This window comes from Triticum dicoccoides, chromosome 4A, assembly GCF_002162155.2.
Source record: "Triticum dicoccoides isolate Atlit2015 ecotype Zavitan chromosome 4A, WEW_v2.0, whole genome shotgun sequence".
NCBI lineage: Eukaryota > Viridiplantae > Streptophyta > Magnoliopsida > Poales > Poaceae > Triticum > Triticum dicoccoides.
Genome location: NC_041386.1, coordinates 636,792,981 through 636,818,678, shown reverse-complemented (window position 1 = coordinate 636,818,678; position 25,698 = coordinate 636,792,981). Strand labels below are relative to the sequence as shown.

The 25,698-nt window shown below is 44.2% G+C and overlaps 2 protein-coding genes and 1 pseudogene across 2 annotated transcripts; 1 reads left to right on the top strand and 2 right to left on the bottom strand.

Annotated features, from left to right (window-relative positions):
- Window positions 1-1,594: 1,594 nt before the first annotated feature.
- Window positions 1,595-4,570, bottom strand: LOC119287589 (huntingtin-interacting protein K-like). The gene is made up of 4 exons (XM_037567156.1): window positions 4,315-4,570; window positions 3,199-3,254; window positions 1,962-2,028; window positions 1,595-1,873 (listed from the first exon to the last, which is right to left on the bottom strand). The coding sequence occupies exons 1-4, from the start codon at window positions 4,492-4,494 to the stop codon at window positions 1,793-1,795; spliced, it is 384 nt and encodes a 127-aa protein (XP_037423053.1). The 5' UTR covers window positions 4,495-4,570; the 3' UTR covers window positions 1,595-1,792.
- A 2,434-nt stretch (window positions 4,571-7,004) lies between these two features.
- LOC119287588 lies at window positions 7,005-19,192 on the top strand (annotated as a pseudogene).
- A 2,725-nt stretch (window positions 19,193-21,917) lies between these two features.
- Window positions 21,918-25,168, bottom strand: LOC119287587 (B3 domain-containing protein Os03g0620400-like). The gene is made up of 7 exons (XM_037567155.1): window positions 24,986-25,168; window positions 24,713-24,828; window positions 23,704-24,028; window positions 23,429-23,619; window positions 22,843-23,320; window positions 22,533-22,729; window positions 21,918-22,384 (listed from the first exon to the last, which is right to left on the bottom strand). Exons 1-7 carry the CDS (start codon window positions 25,011-25,013, stop codon window positions 22,124-22,126), a joined length of 1,596 nt encoding a protein of 531 aa, XP_037423052.1. The 5' UTR covers window positions 25,014-25,168; the 3' UTR covers window positions 21,918-22,123.
- Between the last annotated feature and the right edge of the window lie 530 nt (window positions 25,169-25,698).

Below are 25,698 nucleotides of genomic sequence, written 5' to 3'. Positions count from 1 at the left end.
AGGCAAAATGCAACAGGACCAGCGGCGGCGAGGTGGGCTATATACATCACCAGGCGGTTGGTGATGCAAATTTTCATCTTCAAGTTTTGTATTTTACATCACTTAGAGGAGGTGATGTAAATTGTTTTACATCTATATGATCTGTTGGAGATGAGTTTTTAGGCCTCGGGGATTTAAAAGTTAGCTGTTTTTACATCTAAATTTTCTATTGGAGATGCTCTTAGGGGAAAAACGAAGGTTTCACAGGCCGCCTCAAGCTCGTTACCAAGAAAAGTGCTAAGCACCATATGTTGGTAGCTCAATAGAATTTAACTTCTCTATAGGTGCGAGCAATGTATGAAGCTAGACACATGGACGTTTTTTCAGAAGAAGTTCATATTATACCGATAATTCAAAACGGTGCCCAGGCTCATCTACTCCCGATGAACAATAAATTCAAAAAAATAGCAATAAATTCAAAAATATCTGAAATTTTTACACATGAAAGTTCAGAGAATCTTCTAGGTGCGTGCAAAATTTCAAAGTGTTTGGACGTTTGATGAGCTCGTCACAAAAAAAAAAAAACCAGTCCACACAGTGCACTTTTTGAAAGTTTCTTTGACGGGCCAAATTTGTTATTTTTGACACGAGCTCCTAAAATTCCCAAACACCTTGAAATTTGGCACGCACATAGAAGATTCTCTCAATTTTCATGTATAAAAATTTCAGGTTTTTTTATTTGTTTACTATGTTGTATTATACGCCTTTTTTACGTCAGAGACCAGGCCACCAAGTTTCAACAAGGGCAAGGTGCTCAGATCGATCGCATTCACCAGAGAAGCATGGGCAAAGTTTTTTTTTGGAGGTCTTGAAAGTCCCAACAAATTATTATCCCCTGAGTTTTGAAACCCCTGTCCTATTCTATGGTCAGGGCAAAATCACTGTTTTGATCTTCGGTGACAAGTTTAGCACTGAAACTATTTTACGACTGAAGTACTGAACCCCTCTAATCTACTCCCTCCGTCCGAAAATACTTGTCATCAAAATGGATAAAAAAATATGTATCTAGAATTAAAATACATCTAGATACATCCTCTTTTATCCATTATGATGACAAGTATTTCCGGACGGAGGGAGTATCACCGAACACCGTGGCAACAGAGTAGACGAGCTGCCATCATAGTCAACAGTGGTAGCCCATTTGATCCGTCGACGTCGACAAAAGCAAAGCATGGCAGCCTACCTCCGACGGCATCGGCGGTAGAGTCTCAAGGCTACCCTGCAACGGCGTGATAAGCACGACCACGAGAAACATGCATCCCGTGTGTGGGGGGCACGCCTGGTACCAAACTCACTGACCATTGTTCTCGGGAAGATAGCATCTGGATCTCCAAATAAACCAAGCAACTCATACGGGCACATGAATTATGGAGTCAGATTCGCCCTCGCGGAGGCATGATGACCATGACGCCAGACTGCAACCTTGACGGCCATTTTCTCCTCGGCGGCATGTGCGCATTGTCCTGTATGCCTTGCTTTCACAGGCATGATGTCAAGGGACGGCGTTTTGAAAAAAATACAGGCACATCTACTGTATGGATATAAAACACCATTCGACCTATACTTTTCAACTTCCTAACTTCTTTTCCAAGGGAACAGAAACCAGTCTGCAGCACCATGGAAATATAAGTTTTGCATCAGTGACAGAAACCATAGTTTCACTGTGATACAGGAAGACAAAGTACAGCCCCATTCGCATGGTTTACAGATCAAATGAAATCACGTGCACGCAGGCAGGCGGCATGTGTCGGAATCAGCGAAGCAAGAACCGGACTGCGGCAACAGCGTCGCCCTTGTGCTCTCGGAGTGTCCTCTCTGCGATCTTCTTGTCCAGCTGCACATTCAGAGACAATGTTTTAGAAGGGACATTATTTAGAGCATTAGGGAAAAAAATAGCTGCAAGCGAAGGTTTCAGATGCCACCTCAAGTTCATTGGCAATGATTTCAACGTCGGTAGGGTTGATCTTGACAGCAGCTAATTCTTTCTCCCTGGTGAAAGAGCAAAAAGAAACACCCGTTATGTTATAACAATGCCATGAGTGGGATGCAAGCGGGCGTCCCCGCATATCCTGCATAAGTAGAGAGTTAGTTCAATCTAAGCTCAATCTGGGTGGGGAAGTTATAACTAACGTGATCCATTTTGACTATGAAGCGGAGCGGATCAGGCGCCGCTCTGCACACCCCTAATCATGAGCTGTGAACAACATTTTCAGGAGAAGAAGGCCAAACCCATTTATCTAAAAATGAGGATACTATGTACTTCCCAAGGCCATTGTCTTTGTTTCAAATTGGAGCTGATATGTCATGGAAATACTATGGTTGAGTTTAGTTTATGCCCAAGGTTGCCCTACCAAAAAGTTTGGTGTGCAATACCCATGGATTGGTCAAGATTGGCCAGAAAAAATAACTAGAATTGGCAAATGAGCATTGGCATGCCAAACAGCTAGCAACTATCTAAACATAGAACAATTTTTGTTATGGTAAAAAAACTGGTAAGGTGCACTTTGGTAATAATCCAAACATACCATTAACCAGAAACATGGAATCCCCAACAAAATAGATCATGGGATATTGCAAACTCGAGCGCAAAAATTACAAGGTACTCCCTCCGTTCACAAATATAAGATTTTCAAACTTTTTTCTGAATCGGATGTATATACACATGTTTTACTGTGTTTGTTCACTTATTTCAGTCCGTATGTGGTCCATACTGAAATATCCAAAACATATTATATTTGTGAACGGAGTACAAAGGATCTAAGTTCCACTGCCATCATGCTAGATTTTCTTGTCTTTCCCGTTCACTTATTTATCCTTACTTGTTTTCTTTTTCTTTCATCAAGTTGAAAACCTATGTGATGACAGGATATTGAGCAAAACTGCAACCTGCCTGTGTCGCTGGTTTGTTCTCTTTTTTGTAAAATGCTAACCGATCTGTTAATGGACTCTATAAAAGAAGCTAAAATTTGTAGCAGGGAAAGCTGTTATTCAAACTGAACATCACATTTAAAATTTCCATGTGCAGTTGCTAGTAACGTCTGTCATTCACTAAAGAGGTGGTAGTTGTACAGTCAGCAAAAAAAAAAAAAGAACAGTGCGTTGATGTATTGCAAGTTTCTTGAGAGCAAAATAATAGCCATGAATATTTTCCACACCAACCTCAGTCTCATGGTATTCCAGTCAGCCTCTTTAGATGAAGCAAGAGCTGCCATGGCCTGTAAAAGAAAGAAAGATATATCAGCATCACCAAGGTACTCCCCAAAACATCTCAATTAAACACACACACTTCTCTACGAATCTACCTTCTACATTCCTGATATCCATGTTTTAGCACGGAGTTACTATACCAAGGGCTCATTCAACTGCTAGTAGGTGTCTCTTTCAAAGTCATTTATATAGCCCCTTCAAAATCATTTGATTAAAACACTTGTTGATCAGACTCGAAGTTGAACTGTATATCTGCCCAAGCGGCACTTTTCAGAGGCCATACTGATAACTTAATAAATAATTTTCCAGAATTGTAGAAAAGGTGGGTGCCGAAAAACACACTTTCAAACTTGCAAGCTATTCACATGACATGGAAATAATGGAAATTCTACTCAGGTCACCGGACCTCTGGATAATATTGCAGTTAAGCAGTGAAAACTTGCAATTGATTAGCAACACATCTAATAAAATGTTATATCCTATAAGAGACGCACAAGCAGAAGTACAGAGATTTTATGGTGGGTGGACAGATTATGAGGAGCTGCTACCAAATGTAGGTTGTGTGTACTGCACGCCACCGTCTGATGTCGTCATTACTGAATACAGATAGTGTCTTCATTACTGAATACAGATACTGTATCTAACAAAAGCGTTCACTGCTTGAACTTTACACCCAACAGACATGGAACGTACAGTATGCTCAACCAATAACTAATGGGCCAGGAATCTGATAATTGTTGAAATGATTCTGACTGGAAACGACAAAGGGAGTAACACCGGTATAAACACGCATCCAGGAACAGGCTAGTCATGTTTGGAGGATTAAGCTGAAGCATGTCATCCCTGCAAAGCAAAGCAGAGGGGGTGGCACAAAACTAATTCACGAGACCGATTCATAGTGCACCCATGGCTCCACCAATGTCGACCAGATCCTCCAGCTCGTGGCTCCGATTGCTCACTAACGGGCCAGTGTATCACGAATCTACACCTAATCCTCACTAACGACGCGGCGGAATATGTGAATCCGCGCTCGCGGGAGCGCGAGGTTGGGGGTCGAGCAGGACTTACGGATTGGACGCGGGAGGAGTCGAGCTGGCGATCCTCGACGTGGTCGGTGAGCTTGTCGAGGGCCTTGCTCTGCTGCTGCAGATCCTTGGAGTCGGCCTCCGCCGCGGCGGCAGCGGGGCCGCCCTCCGCCGCCACAGCCGCCGCGGCCGCCGCCGCCGTCTCGTCGACCGCCGCACCCATCGCCTCTCTCCGACCCGCGCTGTCTAAAACCCTAGCTAGAAAAATTCCCCTTCTCGCTGTCGTGTGTGGTGGGACTGCAGAGCGGGTCTGCGTGCGAAGCGGCTAGGGGGTTTTGTTGTCCGCCGATACGGCCTTGAGATTCGTGCGTGACCGGTCATGGCCAGTTCATTCTTTATTTTTTGGATTTTTTTTGTGGAGGGGGAGTTTGGAGCAATTGATTTTTTTTTTCAAATAGGACAATTTGGAGGAAAATTTGCTCGTGACATTTTAGAGATGGATTCTTCTTTAGAATACGAGATGGATTTCACATGGCATGAAAGTTTTGGGCATGTACTGGAGAAGTGTTTGTTGACATAATAGAACGTCATTTTACAGTCGTAATGATATTTGGCAAATGTTCGCCAAGAGCCCAATCCTGACGAGTGCCCCAGAACCGTCAGATCTGCATCTAGGTGGCAGTTTTTGAAACTGTCACGCGGACGTTCACAAGTGACATGTCCAATGTTCACCGAGATTGACGTCCTTTTACAATTTCTTTAGGAGTTATCATCATCTCTACTGCTATAGAAGACTCAGTTGGTGATGACGGTGTGTCTGTCATCCGTCATTTCTAACCATCAGATATGCATCTAACGACTATGATGTAAGTCGTGGCTTTTTGCAACAAGACCCCACTTCTCTGCTCCAATTTGCAAAAATCCCTTAGTATATTAGAACCAACCACATCCCTCCCGCACCTCATCAAAACAGCCACAAGGAATATATTTTGAGTGAAACCTAATACGAGTATATTTTTAGTGATATATACACCAAACTAGAGTATTTTTCTTTCAAGTTTGTGAACATGTATTATTATTTTTTGAATCCGTTGCAAGGCACGAGCACATTGCTAGTAATATGTTATATATTTTCTCCCCTTGTCGAAACCAAATAAGCGTATGTATAAAAGTAAAAAAAACATGAGTATTATCGTGACATTATTCATTTATTTAAACTTTATTTATCAACAACATAACAGAGAGAGATCTTTAATGTTTATATTTCACGTCCACATGTCGTGAAAATATTTTATACTTTGTTTGGGTTTTCAAGAAGCACTTTTTGCGGGTAAGGTTTTCAGGAAGCATTAACTCCTTTTTGGGTATGAATTAAAAAAACTCCTTATTAGGTATGGATACAAAGAGATATGAAATAGTCGACGCTACATAGTTTTTTGTTGTAATAAAAGTAGCACCGCCTATAAAAAAGACGCATGACGACTTGAGTGCCTGACCCTAACTTTGGATGTGTTGCTAGTGCAATTATTTTACTATTTAAACACGAGCAACACCATAAAGTAAATATGGTTTTTACTTGTTGTGGAGGGGGAGTTTTGAAATGATTGATTCCCGAGAAAGGTAAACATACAAGTTAAAAACGTATGTACAAAAGTGGAAAAAAAACATGAACATTGTCCTGACATTATTTGCTTATATTTGTAGTTTATTTGTAGACAACATAATCGATAGTGCTATTTGATATTTATATTCCACGTTCATATGCCATGACAAAGTTTCATACTTTGTTTGGAACCTCAACACGCATTAGCTCCTTATCATGGCTTTGTCATTCTCAAGGTATGCCGGTTCACCCTATCGATTATCAAAAGGTGCTCACAGAAGGTGGAGCATGCGTGTGTTTGTACAGACGAGCATGGCATGTGCATGTGAGCGTCTATGTTCGCAGCGTGTTTAAAGAAAAAGTTTGAGATACACCCACACCCCAAAAGCTGTGATTATATGGTGGAAAGCCGGGGCGGGGCTAGCTCTCGTCTAAACGAGAGATAACCACGTCTCATCTAGCTAACTCCTACGTCGTCGCTGGATTTTACGCGGAGATTCGTGAAGACATCTTATTTGATCAGTCAAATCCTCGAAAAAGTTTCTAGAAAACGGTGTTTTGCGTGAGCGACGACCCTAAGATTGGCTTCATTCTAAAAAAAAGGTTTATATTATACTCCCTCCGTTCCCAAATAATTGTCTTTCTAGCCATCTCAAATGAACTATAACATACGGATGTATGTAGATATGTTTTAGAGTCACTTGTTGAAATCTCTAGAAAGACAATTATTTAGGAACGGAGGGAGTACTATACTACTGCGGAAACACACATACCGCGATGAAACCAAAGCGGCTCCACGCGACAAATCTGATGCGGTGAAAGCTCCACGAAATCGGATCCAGAAGGAAACGTTTCCCGCTAAGTCCACGAGCCCTCGACCGGTACACACGGCACCGTGCACGCCCGCCCGCGCCGCACGCACCAGGCGCGCGCAACAGTCCAACACGCTGACCGCACCGCACCACCGTGATGGCGCCTCCATCCGGCCGGACCGAAAAGGCGCCGAAAAACGACGGCCGCCCAATTACTCCGCCCCTCCCCTCCCCCCACCGAGCTAGCGCGGGCAGGCGCAGGCACCGCGTCGCACCAAAGACCAAACCGACCCGACCCGACGCACGCCACCACTCCTCCCCACTCTCCCCCCCTCCTCCCTTCCCCACCCGGCGGCCTTTTCCCCTCCCTTCTCGTACGCGGCCGATTGCGACCGCCCGCACGCGCATCGCATTTGCTGCTCCGCCGCCGCCGTCCGCGCGCATCGGGGGCGGCCCGGTCGGCGATGTGGCGGTGCTATGCTGGGCGGGCTCCTCAGGTTCCTCTCGGCGTGCGGCGGGTCCTGGCAGACCTCGCCCGCGCCGCCGCACGCCGCGCCCCCGCCGCCCTCCGACCCCTCCTCCGACGCCTCTGAGGGCCGCGACGGCCTGCTCTGGTGGCGCGACCTCGCGCGCTGCGCCGCGGGCGACGTCTCCGCCGCGCTCGTCCAGGCCAACCAGACGCTCGAGGACCAGTGCCGCATCCACTCCGCCCCGCCCCTCGGCACCGTGCTCGCCGTCCTCGACGGCCACGCCGGCCACGCCGCCGCCCGCTTCGCCTGCGACCACCTCGTCCCCACCCTCCTAGGTACCCATCCGCATTCGCTCCCCTCCTTCCTCCCCCTTCTTCTATCTATTATACACAGTACTAGTATATTCTTCCACCCGCACGCGCGCGCGCGCGCACGGATTGGTTTGGGGAAATGGATGGGATGGATTGCGGCGACGAGAGCTAGCTAGCTAGGTTTGATCTAATCATCTGCGCGCGTGCAGAGGCCGCGTCCGGCCCGGGGGGCGTCACGGCGGACGCCATCAGGGACGCCTTCGCGGCCACGGAGGCGGCCTTCATCGCGCAGGTCTCCAGCCAGTGGGACACCAACCCGGACCTCGCCACCGTCGGCTCCTGCTGCCTCGTCGGCGTCGTGCACGAGCAGACCCTCTTCGTCGCCAACCTGGGGGACTCCCGGGCCGTCCTGGGGAAGAAGGTGGGCCGCTCCGGCCAGATCGTCGCCGAGCAGCTCTCCGCCGAGCACAACGCCAATGACGAGGCCGTCCGGCAGGAGCTCATGGCCCAGCACCCCGATGACCCGCAGATCGTCGCGCTCAAGCATGGGGTCTGGAGAGTGAAGGGCATCATACAGGTTGGTTTTAATCTTTTAAGGGGTTTGGTTTTGCGTCGCTGTATTCGTAATTCGTTTGCAGCCTATATATATGTATGTTTGGTTGGTGCTTACGTAGTGGGTTGGTTATGCAGGTGTCGCGGTCACTCGGTGATGCGTACCTGAAAGACGCAAAGTATAACACGGACCGGATCAAACCCAAGTTCAGAGTCTCTGAACCATTCAGCAGACCTATAATGAGTGCCGAACCAACGATCGTCTCGCACAGCCTTGAACCGAGTGACTGTTTCGTCATATTTGCCTCAGATGGCTTGTGGGAGCACTTGACTAACCAGGAAGCCGTAGAGATTGTTCACAACAATCAACGCGCTGTAAGATCCCACACAGCATTTTCCTCTTTATATTTCTTTTAGCTTTGATCTTAAATCGACCAACTGTGAAATGCCATGACTTTAATTATGTTCATTAGACTGAATGTGTATCATGGCGTTCTGCTTTCTCATACTTCCATTTACCTAAGCAAAGGAGAATTTATAATCTGAATTTTGTGTACTAGAAATCCAAATGATGTTCTCATGTTTCGTCGACACCAGCATGAATAGTTAAGTTAAGTACAGACAGGGTCCTCACTATGAAACTAATAATTGTTGTTTCCTGGTGATGGTAACGTGCTGGACGTGGAGTATTTTCTGGTGTGTGACCGCGTCAGTGGTTTTGGATTCTCACAGTTACACAAGCTGGCAAAACTTCCAAGTCAAGGGTTTCCCCTTGAATGCTTTGAGTTAGAACCATCCTATTACCATAGGAAGTTTGAGGCATCTCCTATGATGTTTTGCACCCACTTAGATAGATAAAAAAGTTATCTGTGCCTATGGCTCATTCCCTTCTGTATTGCTGGCACAATCATTCATGTCATGATAGCTATTGTAATTATGTAAATTCTCTACTGTATTAGTGTAGGTCCACAAGGACCATACCAATAATAAAATGTCACTGCCTACATGGAAGCAACAGCAATTTTGTGCTATTCTTCAAGCATTGGGGATTCATTACTTGCTGTAGTACCTTGACTGAGGTCTCTTTAGCCACTTGTTTTCTTGGCTGTATATATATTTGTGTCTGATACCCTGGATATTGGATGTCCCACAAGCTTGCATTTATTGCTATTTCCAGACATAAACTGGATGCATATGTGTGCCATGGGTGAAGCTACCAAGTAATTTTGGGTATACTTTGTTGCAAAAAAATAGTAATCGTTGGACACTGTTGACAGTTTGACATGGTAGTTTTACCAAACTAGTCGAAGTTGGCTCACTCAGCATAGCTGCAAGGGTGATTTTGATTTCTCAGCTGTAGGTAAATGGTTAAAACTGCTTGGATTAATTTTTCTCTATCATGACTGGCACACTCTGTCTTTGTTCAGGGGAGCGCAAAAAGGCTCATAAAAGCAGCACTCCAAGAAGCAGCGCGGAAGCGTGAGATGCGGTACTCAGACCTCATGAGGATCGACAAGAAAGTCCGCCGGCATTTCCACGACGACATCACTGTCATCGTCCTATTCATAAATCATGAGCTGCTAGCCAAAGGAAATGCGCAAGTGCCGCCCCTTTCCATCAGATCCGCCTTAGACCACTGATCATGAACCACTTCACCCATGGATGCTCAGTTCCTGTGAGCAGAAATCGCCTGTGAGATAGATGGCTTCTTCAACAACCAGTCTCTGCGAACAGTGCAGAAATCGCCCGCCTGCAGCAGTTTTCTTTTCCTCGTCTTACTTTTCTCTTGGTTTTTGCACATAAAATTTGACTACTTGTTAAGTTGCCAGTTTTCCCCAAAGCTGTCGGGTCCCCCCTCGTATCGTATCGATGTCGGATAAATGTTGATAGTCTTCAGGCCTGGAGATTTGCCTAGAGTTTATGGGGGAACCTCTTCTTCCTTCCCTCCTAGAAAAGATGTTGATGAGGGAGCCTTGTTAAGGATGTTGTAACCGTAAATTGATTCATTCTCGCAGCTTACAATAATCTGTTGTTATCTCTGTCCACTGTCCCATGATGAGATTTTATTATACTTCACAATCTTGTTATCTCATCTGGTTGTTGCAGCTAACTGGAGATTGGGGAGCAATGCAAAAAAAAAAATGCCCTTAATTATGCCTGTCACTGATATATGTTCAGGTAACGTCACTAGCCTCTTGAAAAAGAGGGGAACACCATCAGCGGACTTGATGATGTGTTTGAGATGTACCTGCCGAACCAGTTAGAATTTGAAGTTCTGAACTACGGAGTTGGAGAGAAAATTTCCGGCAAAACCCTAGCTATTGTGAAAACCAATCTAAAACTGGAGACTGGAGTACTATGTTACTACCTTTGTAAACTACTAATATTGTATAAGACGTTTTATGTACGTCTGATATTAAGTACTCCCTCTGTAAACTAATACGTATAAGAGCATTTAGGTCACTACTTTAGTGATCTAAATGGTCTTATATTAGTTTACGGAGGGAGGAGGGAGTAGTGACCTAAAACGTGTAGTTATATTAGTTTACGGAGGGGCTAGTGACCTAAAACGTGTTATACACGGAGGGAGTAATTTTTGAAAGAAGTTTATGAAAAAACGGAGTATGTTGGGTTGGTGTTGTCCTAGTAATGTGCACATTTTCAAATTCAAAACCAAATTCATTTAGGAGAAGCTCTTAACAATTTATGACGTCATTTTCTTACTGAAAAAGTAGTGGAAATGCCACCGATAGCCCAAAATGGTGCTGGGCTGCGACCTGGCCCCACCCGTCACGGACACAGGCGGAAATCCCCGCGCTCGTCTTCAATCTCCGGAGCCTTCCCGCCCACCTCCCCTCCCCTCTCCCCGGCCTAGGGTTCCATGGAGCCAGCCGCCGTCACCGCCTCCGCCTCCGCGGACGGGGGCGCCTTCCTCGAGTTCATCGACTACGCCATCTCCGTCGTCACCTCGTCCGGGGGCGACGGCAGCGAGTCCCCCGGCGCGGGGCCGGCGCCGGCGCGGCCTCCGTGGGGGTGGACGGTGGCGCAGGTGCTCAAGTCCTGCCGCGCCTACTCCAGCGGCGTCACAGCCGTCATCCTCCTCTCCGACCTCTTCCAGGTCTGTCAGATTCGCCGCCACCACTCCCCATTTCTATATGTTCTACTGATTAGGCGGTGTCTCCGTTGAATCGCTCAGTTAAGTTCACTGTACATTTACCCAGCCTTCAGTAGCCAGTAATAGCACATGGCTCTTTCTCTAGTTATCATCTATGTTTTGTGTGCGCTGTTTTCTAGGATTGTGTTGTTCAATTAGCTCCAATTTGAAAGCAAGCACACCAGTTCATGGAAGGATTTGGACAATGCATTGGTAATTAACAATCAACTACGCAGGACATACACAAAATTAAAATTATGTGTACTAAAAGTGGATCTAATTGGCCGTATACTCATCATCCGTATGCTAGGAACGAACGGTGCCCTATCCACCTTATAGTTACCAGTTAGGATGTACTGCATAATACTCCCTCCGTTCCAAATTACTCGTCGCAGAAATGGATGTATCTAGAACTAAAATACATCTAGATACATCCATACCTGCGACAAGTAATTCGGGACGGAGGGAGTAGTTACTTGGTGTTGATGTGGTGGCCGGCTGAGTACCAGCTACTGTTTATGGTACCTTGAGTTGCTCACTTCTGTAGCTTCCCCGTTCTGGTTTAAAAGGGTTTGGTATTGGCAACTGATGAGTCCTGCTTGTTGGCTGTTCCGCATATATGAACATGTCGCAAATCTATGTGCTTACATCGTATTTACTGTTTTATCATCATTTCTTCTACCAATTGGATTGGAGGTTTCTTTTGTGTTTTCATGAAATGTATGGACGCCTTATAGGGTTAAACGTTTGCTGCTTTTGATAGTCATGGACAGAGCAGCGTAAATCTCTTACCGCAAAGACGAAGGTTGAGGTGACTAGCCTTCTAAACACGAGGAGTAAGAGAAGGAGGCTTCCCAGGACTGTCACAATCGATTCCATCCATGAGAAGAACTTCCTTTCTCCCAAGAGCGTCCTTGAGGCAGTCGTCATCGATGTTTTCGTTCTTCCTGGTATGCTTAAGCACCTTGTAATCTCCTTCATCCAGTGAACAAAATATGCGTGTTAGGAATTCCTTGATCGGTTTTAGAACATCTAAGCTTTAAAGAGATCTTTGCTAAAGAGGACGGCAGGCTAGTAACCTAGTACTTCTCTAGAACTGTCTCAGTAAGTGAACATAAGCCCAATATGAGAGCAGGACCCCCTTCAGGCTGCTGGCAGTTCTGGAAGCACATGAAATGAGTTGGTGTTCCTGCCCTTGTCTCCATCAATGGCACTCGTAAGGGTGATCTGCAGAAACAACGCAATCCTCTAGAGAGCCCACATCCCTCCTGGCCTTTGGCACTATGCCGATGCTTGGCGGGTTTGCCCTGCCTCTGGGCCCCATTACCTTTATTTCTTCTTTCTATCAAGGTCTATAATAAGCTGTAAACTCTGGTTCTTGTCTCAATGAAAATCTAGGTGGGCAATATCTCCCTCCTAGTGACCATTCGGAAAAAGAATAAAAGCAGCCCCCTCCCATTTATCACAACTTCCATTATTAATTGATGATATCCATTCATTCAACATTATCCGTGATTAAACGCCATAATTTTTAAAGCATTTACCATTTGAACGGTCATTTTGTTACATGAATTCTAATCTGCATTTTCGATGGCACCTCCTCAATTTTGCGTCTTTCTTATAGGTACAAATATATACATGCTTACCTTGGGAGACATGTGGAGTACATCCACTATTGATCTGTATCTACACCGAAGGTAGGTCTGACTAATTGCTTAGTTGATGTTCCATTTTGTTAGGCTGATATCATGGTAAAAGTCAGTAACAAATGCATAAAGGAAATGTAGAATGGACGAGGATTGATTTTTCATTGGCCTGACTTTCATCTATATGCGGGCTCTCAAACTTCCATGCCAGGTACTACAACTATATAGGACAACATTGTATCTTGAAGAAGGGTCGAGAAGTTGTGCTCACAGGATGTTGTCTTCGCACAGCTGTTGTTGAGGGATCTTGCCATGCTCGTATTTTGCCAACAGAATACATGGTGATATTACTTGATGAGGTGACCATCCAAAGCTTTTAGGTTGTATTAAGGAACTTGTCAGATTATATGCTGCTGTTTAATTGTATTTTGATCCCTTGAATGACTCTTCATACCCTGGTAGTTGACTAGAAATCAGAAAAAGTTTATCATAATGTGAAACCACGCCGTCTCTACTTATGAGATCAACTGCGATATTTCATTTTGATCCCTCAAATGACTCTTCATACGGTCATACCCTGATAGTTGACTAGAAATTAGAAAAAGTTTATCATAATGTGAAACTATGTCATCTCCACTTATGAGATCAACTGTGATATTTCATTTCTGTATGGAAAAATAGTTAAGCCTAAGCTGTTATAATGTGAAACCATGCCATCTTCACTTATGAGATCAACTTCCATGCACATTCTTCACTAGGAGCTTACCTTTGCTTTATATAGGAGCAAGATGAAGATGCCATGCTACTTGCTGCACAGTTTTGCACATATTCTTTCTCCTCCATGATGGAAGAGAAAAGTAGAAATGATGTTGTATACTCATTTTATGCCAGGTAAAATAAGATATCTATCACTTCTGATTAGCAATCTCTTTAGATAGTGCTTGCTGGTATAGTTTCTTGTAGACTTGATCAGGTTTGATTGAAGCTTTTACAAATGTTTGTAATTATTTTCCTATTTATTACACTACTGGACATGTAAGATTCTAGCAGAAACAAGCTTGTTTAGCATTCGGCTTGGTAAAATATGCTCTGCTTGTACTCAAAGGCGAGGGTAGAAGATAGCACCGAACTTAATCTGAATGCTCGCTAGCTCTTTTGTGCTCAGCTCTCCACTATTGACATGAACAGGACTCAACAGCTGAAGTTTCCTTCTAAGTATTATATGTAGAATCACTCAGACCATCGAAGCCATTTGATTTACTGGTGAACATGTATAGGGGAATTCATCATTTAGTGGTATTAGAACTCTGTCAATACATGTTTGCTCTGTGGTATAAAAAAAGACTCTCCTTTGGTGGTGAGAATAAAAAGGAAGAAATTTACTACTCGCAATAAAATTGAATTGGATGAACTGTAAAGGCCGACTTTGTTAGAGAAAGGTTCAGAACCCACCCTTTCTTTCTTGCAGGATTGAGAAGATTGAGACCTTGGAACCTTTTGGATGTACAGAAAGAAAGCAGATTGTGCTTGTAGATAATGATGATGAGAAGATCAAATTTATTTTATGGGGAGAGCAGGTTTCACTTGCAAATCTTTTCAGGTTCATTTCACTCGATACAAGTTACAACTGTTTAAGTCAAGTTATAGCAAGCTAAACATTGTCTTTCAGTGTAGGGAGCATGCTTGCACTGGACAGTCCTTATATTTCCAATTTTGCGCACAATAATCATGAGGAGCCTCAGGAATTGTGCCTTGAGTATGGTAGTGCAACACAGGTTTACTTGGTGCCAATTGCTCAACACGAGGAACAGGTTGGTTGGAATATCTTGGTGCTACTTTTTTCTGCAGTACTGTTGACCAAGACATAGAGACTATGTGACAGGTATTCCTCACGCCTACTCAAGTAAGGAGCCAAGGACCTCGTCTGTCATGTGTTCCAGTCGATAATATGGCTTCGCAAGTAACATTACCACGGGACTTGCATGGTGCAGTTGACTTCAGCAAATATCCGTTTCGAGTATGTAACCTAATCTTCATTTGTTTCTGTTTCTTTTCAGAAGATAACTTTTGCCAGCCATTGTGTTGCTTGCAACCCGATTACTTCTTGATTTAGTTCTCTCACCACTGATTCTGCTGAAGCTTTAATTTGTATTGAGTTATAGTGTGAATCCTAATATTACTATGTAACCTAATATGTTGAGTCTACCGCAATGAAAACAAAAGAATTTAATATTGTATAAGGTGTTACATGTCATAATATGTTTAGTTCCTGTTAGTTCTGTTTATTTGCATCTTCTGCTTTCAATCCATGGACACATGCAACATTATGTAGAACCACAAACTAGTAATCTGATATTCCCTTGGTAGAACCTACAACAACAACAACAACAACAACAACAACAAAGCCTTTAGTCCCAAACAAGTTGGGGTAGGCTAGAGGTGAAACCCATAAGATCTCGCAACCAACTCATGGCTCTGGCACATGGATAGCAAGCTTCCACGCACCCCTGTCCATAGCTAGCTCTTTGTCGATACTCCAATCCTTCAGGTCTCTCTTAACGGACTCCTCCCATGTCAAAATCGGTCGACCCCGCCCTCTCTTGACATTCTCCGCACGCTTTAGCCGTCCGCTATGCACTGGAGCTTCTGGAGGCCTGCGCTGAATATGCCCAAACCATCTCAAACGATGTTGGACAAGCTTCTCCTCAATTGGTGCTACCCCAACTCTATCTCGTATATCATCATTCCGGACTCGATCCTTCCTCGTGTGGCCACACATCCATCTCAACATACGCATCTCCGCCACACCTAACTGTTGAACATGTCGCCTTTTAATCGGCCAACACTCCGCGCCATACAACATTGCGGGTCGAACCGCCGTCCTGTAGAACTTGCCTTTTAGCTTTTGTGGCACTCTCTTGTCACAGAGAATGCCAGAAGCTTGGCGCCACTTCATCCATCCGGCTTTGATTCGATGGTTCACATCTTCATCAATACCCCCATCCTCCTGCAACATTGACCCCAAATACCGAAAGGTGTCCTTCCGAGGTACCACCTGGCCATCAAGGCTAACCTCCTCCTCCTCACAGCTAGTAGTACTGAAACCGCACATCATGTACTCGGTTTTAGTTCTACTAAGCCTAAACCCTTTCGATTCCAAGGTTTGTCTCCATAACTCTAACTTCCTATTTACCCCCGTCCGACTATCGTCAACTAGCACCACATCATCCGCAAAGAGCATACACCATGGGATATCTCCTTGTATACCCCTTGTGACCTCATCCATCACCAATGCAAAAAGATAAGGGCTCAAAGCTGACCCCTGATGCAGTCCTATCTTAATGGGGAAGTCATCGGTGTCGACATCACTTGTTCGAACACTTGTCACAACATTATTGTACATGTCCTTGATGAGGGTAATGTACTTTGCTGGGACTTTGTGTTTCTCCAAGGCCCACCACATGACATTCCGCGGTATCTTATCATAGGCCTTCTCCAAGTCAATGAACACCATATGCAAGTCCTTCTTATGCTCCCTATATCTCTCCATAAGTTGTCGTACCAAGAAAATGGCTTCCATGGTCAACCTCCCAGGCATGAAACCAAACTGATTTTTGGTCACGCTTGTCATTCTTCTTAAGCGGTGCTCAATGACTCTCTCCCATAGCTTCATTGTATGGCTCATCAGCTTAATTCCACGGTAATTAGTACAACTCTGAACATCCCCCTTGTTCTTGAAGATTGGTACTAATATACTCCGTCTCCATTCTTCTGGCATCTTGTTTGCCCGAAAAATGAGGTTGAAAAGCTTGGTTAGCCATACTATCGCTATGTCCCCGAGACCTTTCCACACCTCAATGGGGATACAATCAGGGCCCATCGCCTTGCCTCCTTTCATCCTTTTTAAAGCCTCCTTCACCTCAGACTCCCGGATGCGCCGCACAAAACGCATGCTGGTCTCATCAAAGGAGTCATTCAGTTCAATGGTAGAACTCTCATTCTCTCCATTGAACAGCTTGTCGAAGTACTCCCGCCATCTATGCTTAATCTCTTCGTCCTTCACCAAGAGTTGGCCTGCTCCGTCCTTGATGCATTTGACTTGGCCAATATCCCTCGTCTTCCTCTCCCGGATCTTAGCCATCTTATAGATGTCCCTTTCACCTTCCTTCGTGCCTAACCGTTGGTAGAGGTCCCTTGGTAGAACCTGCTTTGAGAAAATAATACCCAATGTTTCACCTTGGTAGAACCTGCTTTGAGAAAATAATAACCAATGTTTCACACTTTCCACTATCTTTTTGGTGATAATTTTGTGATTCTGTAAATAAAGGGAAACTGTGAAGAACACTTCAGATCCCCCATCCCACACTTCACTCCCTACATCATACAGTTCGATACAACTTATGATATATCTTGTACCTTTGCACGTGTGGTGTAAGTTCCTGCAATGTATTTTTTTTTTCTGGTAGTTGTATGACATGCCTCATTTTTAGGCGTATGTAAGTGATCTTCATGGTAAAATGGTGGGAGTTAGTCTGTTTGGCACTGTAAGAAGTGTTTGCAAAGTAAGCACATCTGGCACTACATTCTATTTGGAGATAGAAGACGCAACAGGAGTTGTTCTGACGAAGCTTATCTTTACTGGACACTGGTACCACTATCTGTTGTTGTTCTTACCTATTATTGTTTGCAACGTCGATTTCATTGGTTCTGCCATGCATCTGAAACCGTTATATTGTATGAATACCTATGCAGGTCATTAGGTAGAGTTGGAGTTGGTCATATGGTGTATATCTCTGGTCTGACTTGTAGTTTGAATAAAATAAACATGTAAGCAGCATGTTCTTTTATATTTCATCTATATGCATCTCTATGTTGTATTTATTGCCACAATGAGTGCAAAGTTCTGGTTGATGGCTTATTTTTGTATCAACAGCCTTGAAGTCTCGTGGAGCGAAAAGGAGCCAGGATCACTGTTTGTTAACTTGAGCTTACTGCCAGCGTTGTTGAATTCAACATGCCTGCATAATATATCACTCTTGTCAGATCTGCCCCATTCAGCAAACAGAACACATGTAACTCTTTTCCACTAGACAATTACTGCTACAAGATCTCTTCTAAAGCATTTCAAGTTTAGATACGAACATACTTCAGGAAACAACCACTGACCATAGGTTGAAATCTGTAAAAGTACAATAAAACCAGTCATCAGATACCACCATTTTTTTTACTGATGTTTCTAAGAACTTACTGCATTCTTCAACTGCAGTCAATTCTTTGTGCTGACAGCCTGCATTTATTTGACATCTTGTACAGATATGCCGTGTTCGACTTGACCACATCGATTGCGACAGTTTAAAGTTGTCGTTATTCCACAATCTCTGTGGTTATGTTGTGGATGAACTGCCAGATGGGCTTCAGTGTTCCTTGTGTAAAGTGGCCTGCCAGAATGGATGCACGCCTGGCTTTCAGTTGCACTTGACCATTGCAGACGACAGCGAGAAGGTCTTTGCATGGTGTGTTGGTCAAACGGCTGTAGAGTTCCTTCAGATATCTCCTGATGAATACATGGAACTCCCTGAGGTATTAACTGGTGAACTTACCATACCACTCATATAATATACCTAATATTTGAGGTAGTGCTTTTCAACATCCCTTTCGAATATTTTACCGACAACTTCTAAGGTGGACATTAACTGGTGGCATTTCACGTATAGTTACTTAAATTAATTATGGTTGCATGAGTGCTTCTGATTTTTCTAAAATGGCAGCAATAGTGTCCTCATTTCTTGAGCGAAAGTATGTATTGTTAATCACGTCTCAACATGAAATCATGTGCATAAACCATAATTTCCATTATTGGAACATTGCCCTGGTGGTCTCATTTGCTATCGTGTCTGCCAGTTAGGTTGCTGCTGCTACTAGCTACTATTACTAACTACGTTCTGACTGAAGTTTTTTCTTTCTGATGATAAACGACCAGGACGAACAGGCGATGTATCTCTTCACCCTCCAGAACGAGAGCTTCACGGTCGCCATCGCCAACACCAGCAAGCGGGTCGATGGGTACGCCGAGAACGCCGAGGCCCTCCCTGTGTGGGAGATCACAAGAGCCCAGAGATGCGAATGAGCCCGGAAGACGAAATGTTTGTGTTGCAAAGCTGGCCATAGAACCTGTTTGGGTGGCTCGGGAGTCGGGATGGATCATGGCCTTGCCCGTTGTGGTCATCCGTCGAGCATGTTATGTAAGCAGAGTGTTCACGCATCTGCCGCTGGGAGCCATGTGTTTTACATCCTTGGCGAACGTTTTTTACTCAAGGTTCTCTTCTCGGATGGCGTGTGGTTCAGTCTGGCAAAAGACAGCCTTTTTGTGACATTGCTTTGTGGCTGTGGCTTCTACTCCCTCTGTAAACTAATATAAGAGCCTTACGGAGGGAAGCAGATTAGGAGCACTCGGGTGCTCCACCCCCCTATATTAAAAAATAATGTAATAATTCAAAAAAGCCAAAAAAAAAATCTTGGATATATTTTTGAACCAAATTTGACTAGGTATTGTACTCATATAAAATGTTTGGCCAAGGAATAATTCTCGTTGTCTTCAGGGCAAAAAAAAAACAAATTTATGATGACAATATAGCATGAATAGTACTTGTTTCTAGCATTTTTTGGGAAATCTTTGACCCCGGATACAATAAAAGTCATTTCCTGTTTAAATCTTTTTATACGAGTGCAATACCTGGTCAGGTTTGATTCCATAAAAAGTTCCGGGATTTTTTGACTTATTTTGAATTACTAAATTATTTTTGAATATAGGGGGGCGTAGCACCCGAGAGCTCCTATGCATTTTCGCCTTACGGAGTGAGTACTTCCTTTCTTGGTTCCTTGATCCACCTACTCGTGGGGTCGAGTGACCAGCGGGGATCCTATTTGGCGTGCGGTTCGCTGGTTAGCGACCGCATGTGCACCCCTGGCTTCTGGCTGCATACATTTCGGCCAGCACAACTAACTCAGTTTTAGGAACCATACCAAACCGGGTTTTCAATTTTTTTGGGTTTTCATTTTCTTTTCGCTTGTCTTTCTTTCTTTTTCCCTATTTTTTGAACCATTTTCAGATTCATGAACATTTATTAAATCATGATATTTTTGGAGATGATGAACATGTTTTAAATTTGTGAATATTTTTTTGAATTCATGAACATTTTTTAAATTCACGATTTATTCAAAAAAATCCATGTACATTTTTCTGAAATTGCGAGCAGTTTTTTTAAATTTGATAACATTTTTGAATTGATGTTTTTTAAAATTTTGGAACAGTATTTAGAAAATCACGTTTTTTTCACTTTTGTGAACATTTAAAAAAATATGAACATTTCTTGAATTCACGAACATTTTCAAAATATGTAAACATTTTTTTTTACAAATTCGTGAATATTTTTAGAATTTGTGAACATTTTATAAAAGTTCATGAACATTTTTTGGAACTCGTGAACATTTTTTAGATATATGAATATATATTTTAAAATCATGAACATTTTTTGAGTCCGTCAACATTTTTTTAGATATGTGAACTTTTTCCATGAAAAAAACTGGACGCAAAAACCGAACCGAGAGCACGTTTTTTTCCTTTCCAAAAAAGGGATGGCCGTGCCTTTCACGAAAGCATAATTGTGTCTCTTGCGGAAGAAAAAAACAGAAAACATGTTTTTTTGTTTCCGAGAGTCACGATCGTGCCTCTCGGGGAAGAAAAAAGAAATAAAATACGCGTTTTTTTTTTTCAGTTTTCAAGATGCACGACTGTTCCTCCTTCTCGCGGAAGCAAAACCGTGCCTCTCTAGGAAGAAAAAAAATAGAAAATATGTTTTTTATTCCATTTCTGAGAGGCAGGACCGTGCCTCTCATGGAAGCAAAACCGTGCCTCTTGTGGTTAAAAAAAACGTGTTTTTTGTATTTTTTTGGGTCCAAAAGCTAAGGAAGACGGGTGAAAAACCAAAACGCAAAAAAGACCCAAAAAACCCGTTTAAAACGCCGAAAACGCGTGTGAAAAATAAAAATAAATCCGGATGAAGCACCAGCGCGTGACACGTGGCGGCGGCTGAGAGCGCACCAAGTGACGTGTTCTCAGCCCACCCCAAAATGATTGTTGAGAGGCTCCCGAAGGAGCGCTCGCCAACTAGCTGCTCCCCACTTCATTTGAGCTTAATAATTGCGTCGAAATAAGGTCTAACGAGGGAAGTGATGAGGTTATCTCTCACAAGGTAGGCCCATGGCGACGTAAATCCCAGATAAGGCCTATGGAGGCCCAACCCCACAGTCGTTATGGCCCAGATAAGGCAACATATCAGTGCTGCTTGCTAGGAAGATTTTTGCCGAATTTGAGAAGGTTGGAGACAGACTATGACAATTATTACAGCAATGGAAGATGGCACGGTGAACAGATAAAAGATGCTGGATGATCCGTGATGAAATCGGTGCCGCTTGCTAGGCAGCATTTTGCTGAATTTGAGCTTGGTAAAATCGGCCGAGAATGCAACATGGGAGCCCACGAAAATGGCTGCCCCTTGAGATTAGATTGAGGAACCGAAGGCCAGCCCCCTGCAAAGCTCAACCTCGTGCTTGGATGTTTGGCTCAGCCCACGCCGTCAAGCGCCCTTCCTGAGAACCCTGTCTTCACAACCGGTGCTTCGCTGACCGACAGAGCAGGAACCCTAGGTTGGGTTGGTTATCTTCGACTTGGAGGCATAATAAGAAGCCACAAGAGGCTGGCAAAAGATGTTTTTAAAAAAAATAAAAATAAATAAAAACTAGTTTCACCCTTCTGCACTTATTGTATGCATGTGCCTTTGGAAAGAGCTTTTGATTTGTGCCTTTGGAAAGAGCTTTTGATTTCACTGGATCTGCTTGTCCTATACTACTGTACTGTATATGTAGCTTCTGCACCACCAAACTTTCTGAGTATGTAATATATGCACCTGAGATGAGATGGCCTTTTTCTTTGTGCATGCAGCAGCACAAGCAAGTAGGGAACACCAACACAATGCCGAAGAAAATTTTGGTCAGCTGGAGACACCCCAATCAGCAACAAAATAAGACTTGTCTCAACAAGAAACAATAAAGAAATCAGCAATAAAATGAAACATCTCTTCAGCAAGAAAAACTGATCAGCAGCAGCAGCAGTACTACAGGAGATGAGGGTCAAGGGTTCAGTGTTTACCCAAACTAACACCAGGTTGTTCAAAACAATCATCAAGCAATGCATACAACAGCTGAGTTAAAAGCCATCATAGTACAGACCACACACAAACTAGAGCTAGAGCTTGCGGATCAGATGGACCGTCATCGTGAGGCTCTCGCTGCTCCTGTCTGCCAGTTCAACGAGGCAGATGTCTCCTACCTTCATCCCGGCCAGCAAGACAAGGTCCTTCCAAAATGAGCTAATATGCCTCACATCCTTATGTTTCTGGGCCACCATCCTGCTAGACCACTTCATGTTGCTACCCTCCAGCCCAAGTATGACATGTGTTTGTTCAAGCGGGAGACGACACGCCGAAGCATATTCCAGGCTGAAGCTCTGTTCAGTAAAGAGCGTGTCAAGATGCATGGCGATCGAATCTCAGGCCGACGGTTAATTCAACAAGAAAATGGTTCTAAACTTGCGAGCTTTTGGATGAGAAATGGACTATACATATTGCCTGTGGTATCTGAAGTTCTAAACTCACCAGACGTTTTGGGCTCCAAACATCACGTTCATTCATCACCTTCACAAACACAGGGAATTCAGATCCAATTGCCTGGACTTTCTCCTCTACTTTCTCCTCTTGTTGCCTAGTTAGCTTCGTCCCACTGGTTGATATGTAAGGCTTGTTAGACATAGGAGCTTCTAGACTGGCTTTCTTCGACTTGTCAGCTTTGTGTCCTGAAAAACATGCCATACTTTCTTGTGGTGAGCATACCATAACCACAAGTCGATCGTCTAAAATATGGTAAATGGAATGAAATGCACAGGGTAACTAACTACAATACTATCACCTGACTTAGTACGACGGGAGGATGTCGAAGCCATCTTCTGAGCTTCTGCACGATAGCCTCGTAGTGGCCGCTGCTTCCCCCTTGATGTTGCCGTGCCTTTTTCCACGACTTCATCGTCATCAGAACTCAAATCAATAACAGTATGCTGGGGTGGATCAACAATCTCAACCGGATCTTCACGCACTTCTCGGGCATTTGAAGAGTTTCCCATGGCAAAACAAGTTTTCTCACAACCGATCGGGTCAAGGACAAAAACTTCAAGGCGATCTTTCCTCATGCTTCTGAAGACGAGGAGGTCATTGTCTTGTATGCGGAGAGAAGCTACAAAATGACTCAACTCGGATTCGAGGATTATTTGATCGTCACGTTGCTTGCTTGCGGCAACAAAGTATACCATGCCGTTGCCATGGGCTTCGAGCTGAATGGTAGTTGCAGTTATCCCCTCTTCGAAATTGTCCAAAAGCCCCAATGGTATGTACTGCAAGAACATCGAAAAAAAATACAAGCAGGAATTAATAGCCTATGGATCGGAGTGACATACAGTCATACACAACCAGGAAATTATCTGAGGAAGGATGCAACTTACAACATAGTAGTCCTCATTGGCATTTCTTTTGTTCATAGCTGCCACATGCAGAGGAATTTCAGACCTCATGCTGCTATCAGCTAGCTCTAGCACTTTCTTCTCTTGTGCTTTGGTTAGGCAGGTCCCGGGGAACATGGTATAGCCAAAGTCGGTTGACGTCCGAACATGTGCAGGATCAGGCACCACTTGTTCTGCACATCAAGAAAGAACACTGTTATAATGATCAGAAAAGCATTGCCAAAAGCACTCGACTCGAAGGTCCTAATTCACTTTACCATTCAGCACGTGATGATCACGAGGAGGAATGGCTCTAAAGATGTTGGGAGGCTGTTGAGAAGAGGGCAGAGAATTCTTGTGACCGGATGAAGTGCCCTTGAAGTGGACCTTGAACGTGGAGCGCCCACAGTAGACGAACGTGATGGGGTCACCTTGTCGTATATGATTAGCATCCACAAAGTGCCGCCACCCAGTCGTAAGAGTTATCAGGCCGAACTTGACGAATTCAACACTGTACACATGGCCATCAGGAGTTTCAAGTTTGATAGGCTCAGAGTGGGCGATCATATTTCTCAGCTGTCTTGTGACCTCCCACGGTATGCACTGTCAGAAATATTCAGTTTGGTTAGAGTGAGATATTAGGTTTCAGCGTTTGTGGGCATTGAGTTTCACACTGCACTATTTGAAGAAAATGCCGACACAATTCAGATTGCATGCAGTAGCAGAGGGTATGGAACAATTCTAGCATGTATATAAACGCCATCTATTTCAGGCACACAACATAGGTAAGAACAAAATGAAACATTGCTTTTCATGAAATCTGAACACCCCAAAATAATACTGGCTGAAAAGCCCTCCCTTTCTAGGAGCAGCAACAGAATGAATTAACTAACAAATGGGAGGAAGGGAAAGGGCAGGGGCTATCTCTTGTCAACATTAGCAGCATTGGAAGGGAATCATTCTTTTCACTTGCAAAAAGTACTCAACAATAAACACATACTGTAAAGACTTGTTCCTGCCACCTCCTGGTACATTACATACATATGTTGTGAAACAAATTTCCCCCCACCCAAGGCAAAATGTCATGCTCTATCCATTCCCCCAAGGCAGATTTTACAGCGACATTTTAAGCCAAGGATGAAATTAGGCATTTTTTTCAGTCCCAAAAAACCCTCAAATTGAACCCACCCTTGTGTCTGGAAGGAGGAAATGTAGAGAGGAAACTCTGAATCGATCGACGGGATCAGAGCATAGAGAGAGAGGAGGAGGAGCAGGAGGGGTTCTCACCAGAAAATCTTTGTTGTCGGAGGCGAAGAGGACGAAGTGCTTGGTGCGGCCGTGGTCGTGCCTCCGCTCCTCGCAGTCCCCGCAGTCGCAGCCGTCGCCGGCCGTCCCGGCGCAGCCTGGGCATGGATGGGGCCACGGATCGATGTAAGAGAAGGCCGCATTTTTCTCCGGCCGGCCGGCCGGTCGGGGGGCATGAAGGAGGACGGAGGGGCAAATCGAAAGAAAGAAAAAGAAAAAGAAGGAAGGACGGACGGGGAGGTGGTGGTCACTCACCTGGGTTGAAGAACTCGTCCGTGTCCATGGGTGGAGTGGACAGATCGCCGCCGCCGTCGCCGCCGCCGCCGGCCTCGGGTGCTGCCTGGGGAGGGGGCAGCGTGCAGTGAGCTCCGTCCCAAGCCCGAAAGGGAAGCTGCGGCCGCTGGCCACGGAGCGCCCGACGCGTGGGATGGTGGAGGCTCCTCCCTCACTCCCTCCTCAATTATTTGCTACACCGACCAGCGGTACAGCGGTAGATAGATAGATACGCACGCACACGAAGTCGAAATGCGCTGCGTGACCAGCCCACACATGCGATGCACGCTGGTTTGGTTATGTGAGACAAGCCATCAAAACATATGAATTGCATCTCTATTTCTAATGGACCAGTTAATGAATAGTCTTCACGGTTTATTTTCATTGGTTTATTTTTGCTGGTTTATTTTCGCTCATTTTTTCCGTCTCTCCTTCCATCACCTTCTCCCACCCTGGTTTATCGGTTTATTTTTTTCTCCACTCTTTATTACAACCAGAACTTTCCTAACATATAACCGATTTTCAGGAAACAAATAATATATTTTAATCTAACTTTCCTAACTTATCTAAATCAATTGATTTCTCTCATTAGTGAAATTTGTTTTAGGAAACAAATAACAAACACGTCATAAACTTTCCTCCCAATAAATAGTTTCTTAACATTTGCAAACTTTCCTAATCGGACACGTCACAAA

Excerpts from the sequence above, each read along its gene's own strand:
- LOC119287587 (XM_037567155.1), bottom strand. The coding sequence starts at position 25,013 with ATGGACACGGACGAGTTCTTCAACCCAG. Across the intron at positions 24,029-24,712 it reads CCGACAACAAAGATTTTCTG|TGCATACCGTGGGAGGTCAC; the intron begins GTGAGAACCCCT and ends TATTTCTGACAG. Across the intron at positions 23,620-23,703 it reads TGATCATCACGTGCTGAATG|AACAAGTGGTGCCTGATCCT; the intron begins GTAAAGTGAATT and ends CTTGATGTGCAG.
- LOC119287589 (XM_037567156.1), bottom strand. The coding sequence starts at position 4,494 with ATGGGTGCGGCGGTCGACGAGACGGCGGCGGCGGCCGCGGCGGCTGTG. Across the intron at positions 3,255-4,314 it reads ACTCCTCCCGCGTCCAATCC|GCCATGGCAGCTCTTGCTTC; the intron begins GTAAGTCCTGCT and ends TTTCTTTTACAG. Across the intron at positions 2,029-3,198 it reads TGGAATACCATGAGACTGAG|GGAGAAAGAATTAGCTGCTG; the intron begins GTTGGTGTGGAA and ends CTCTTTCACCAG.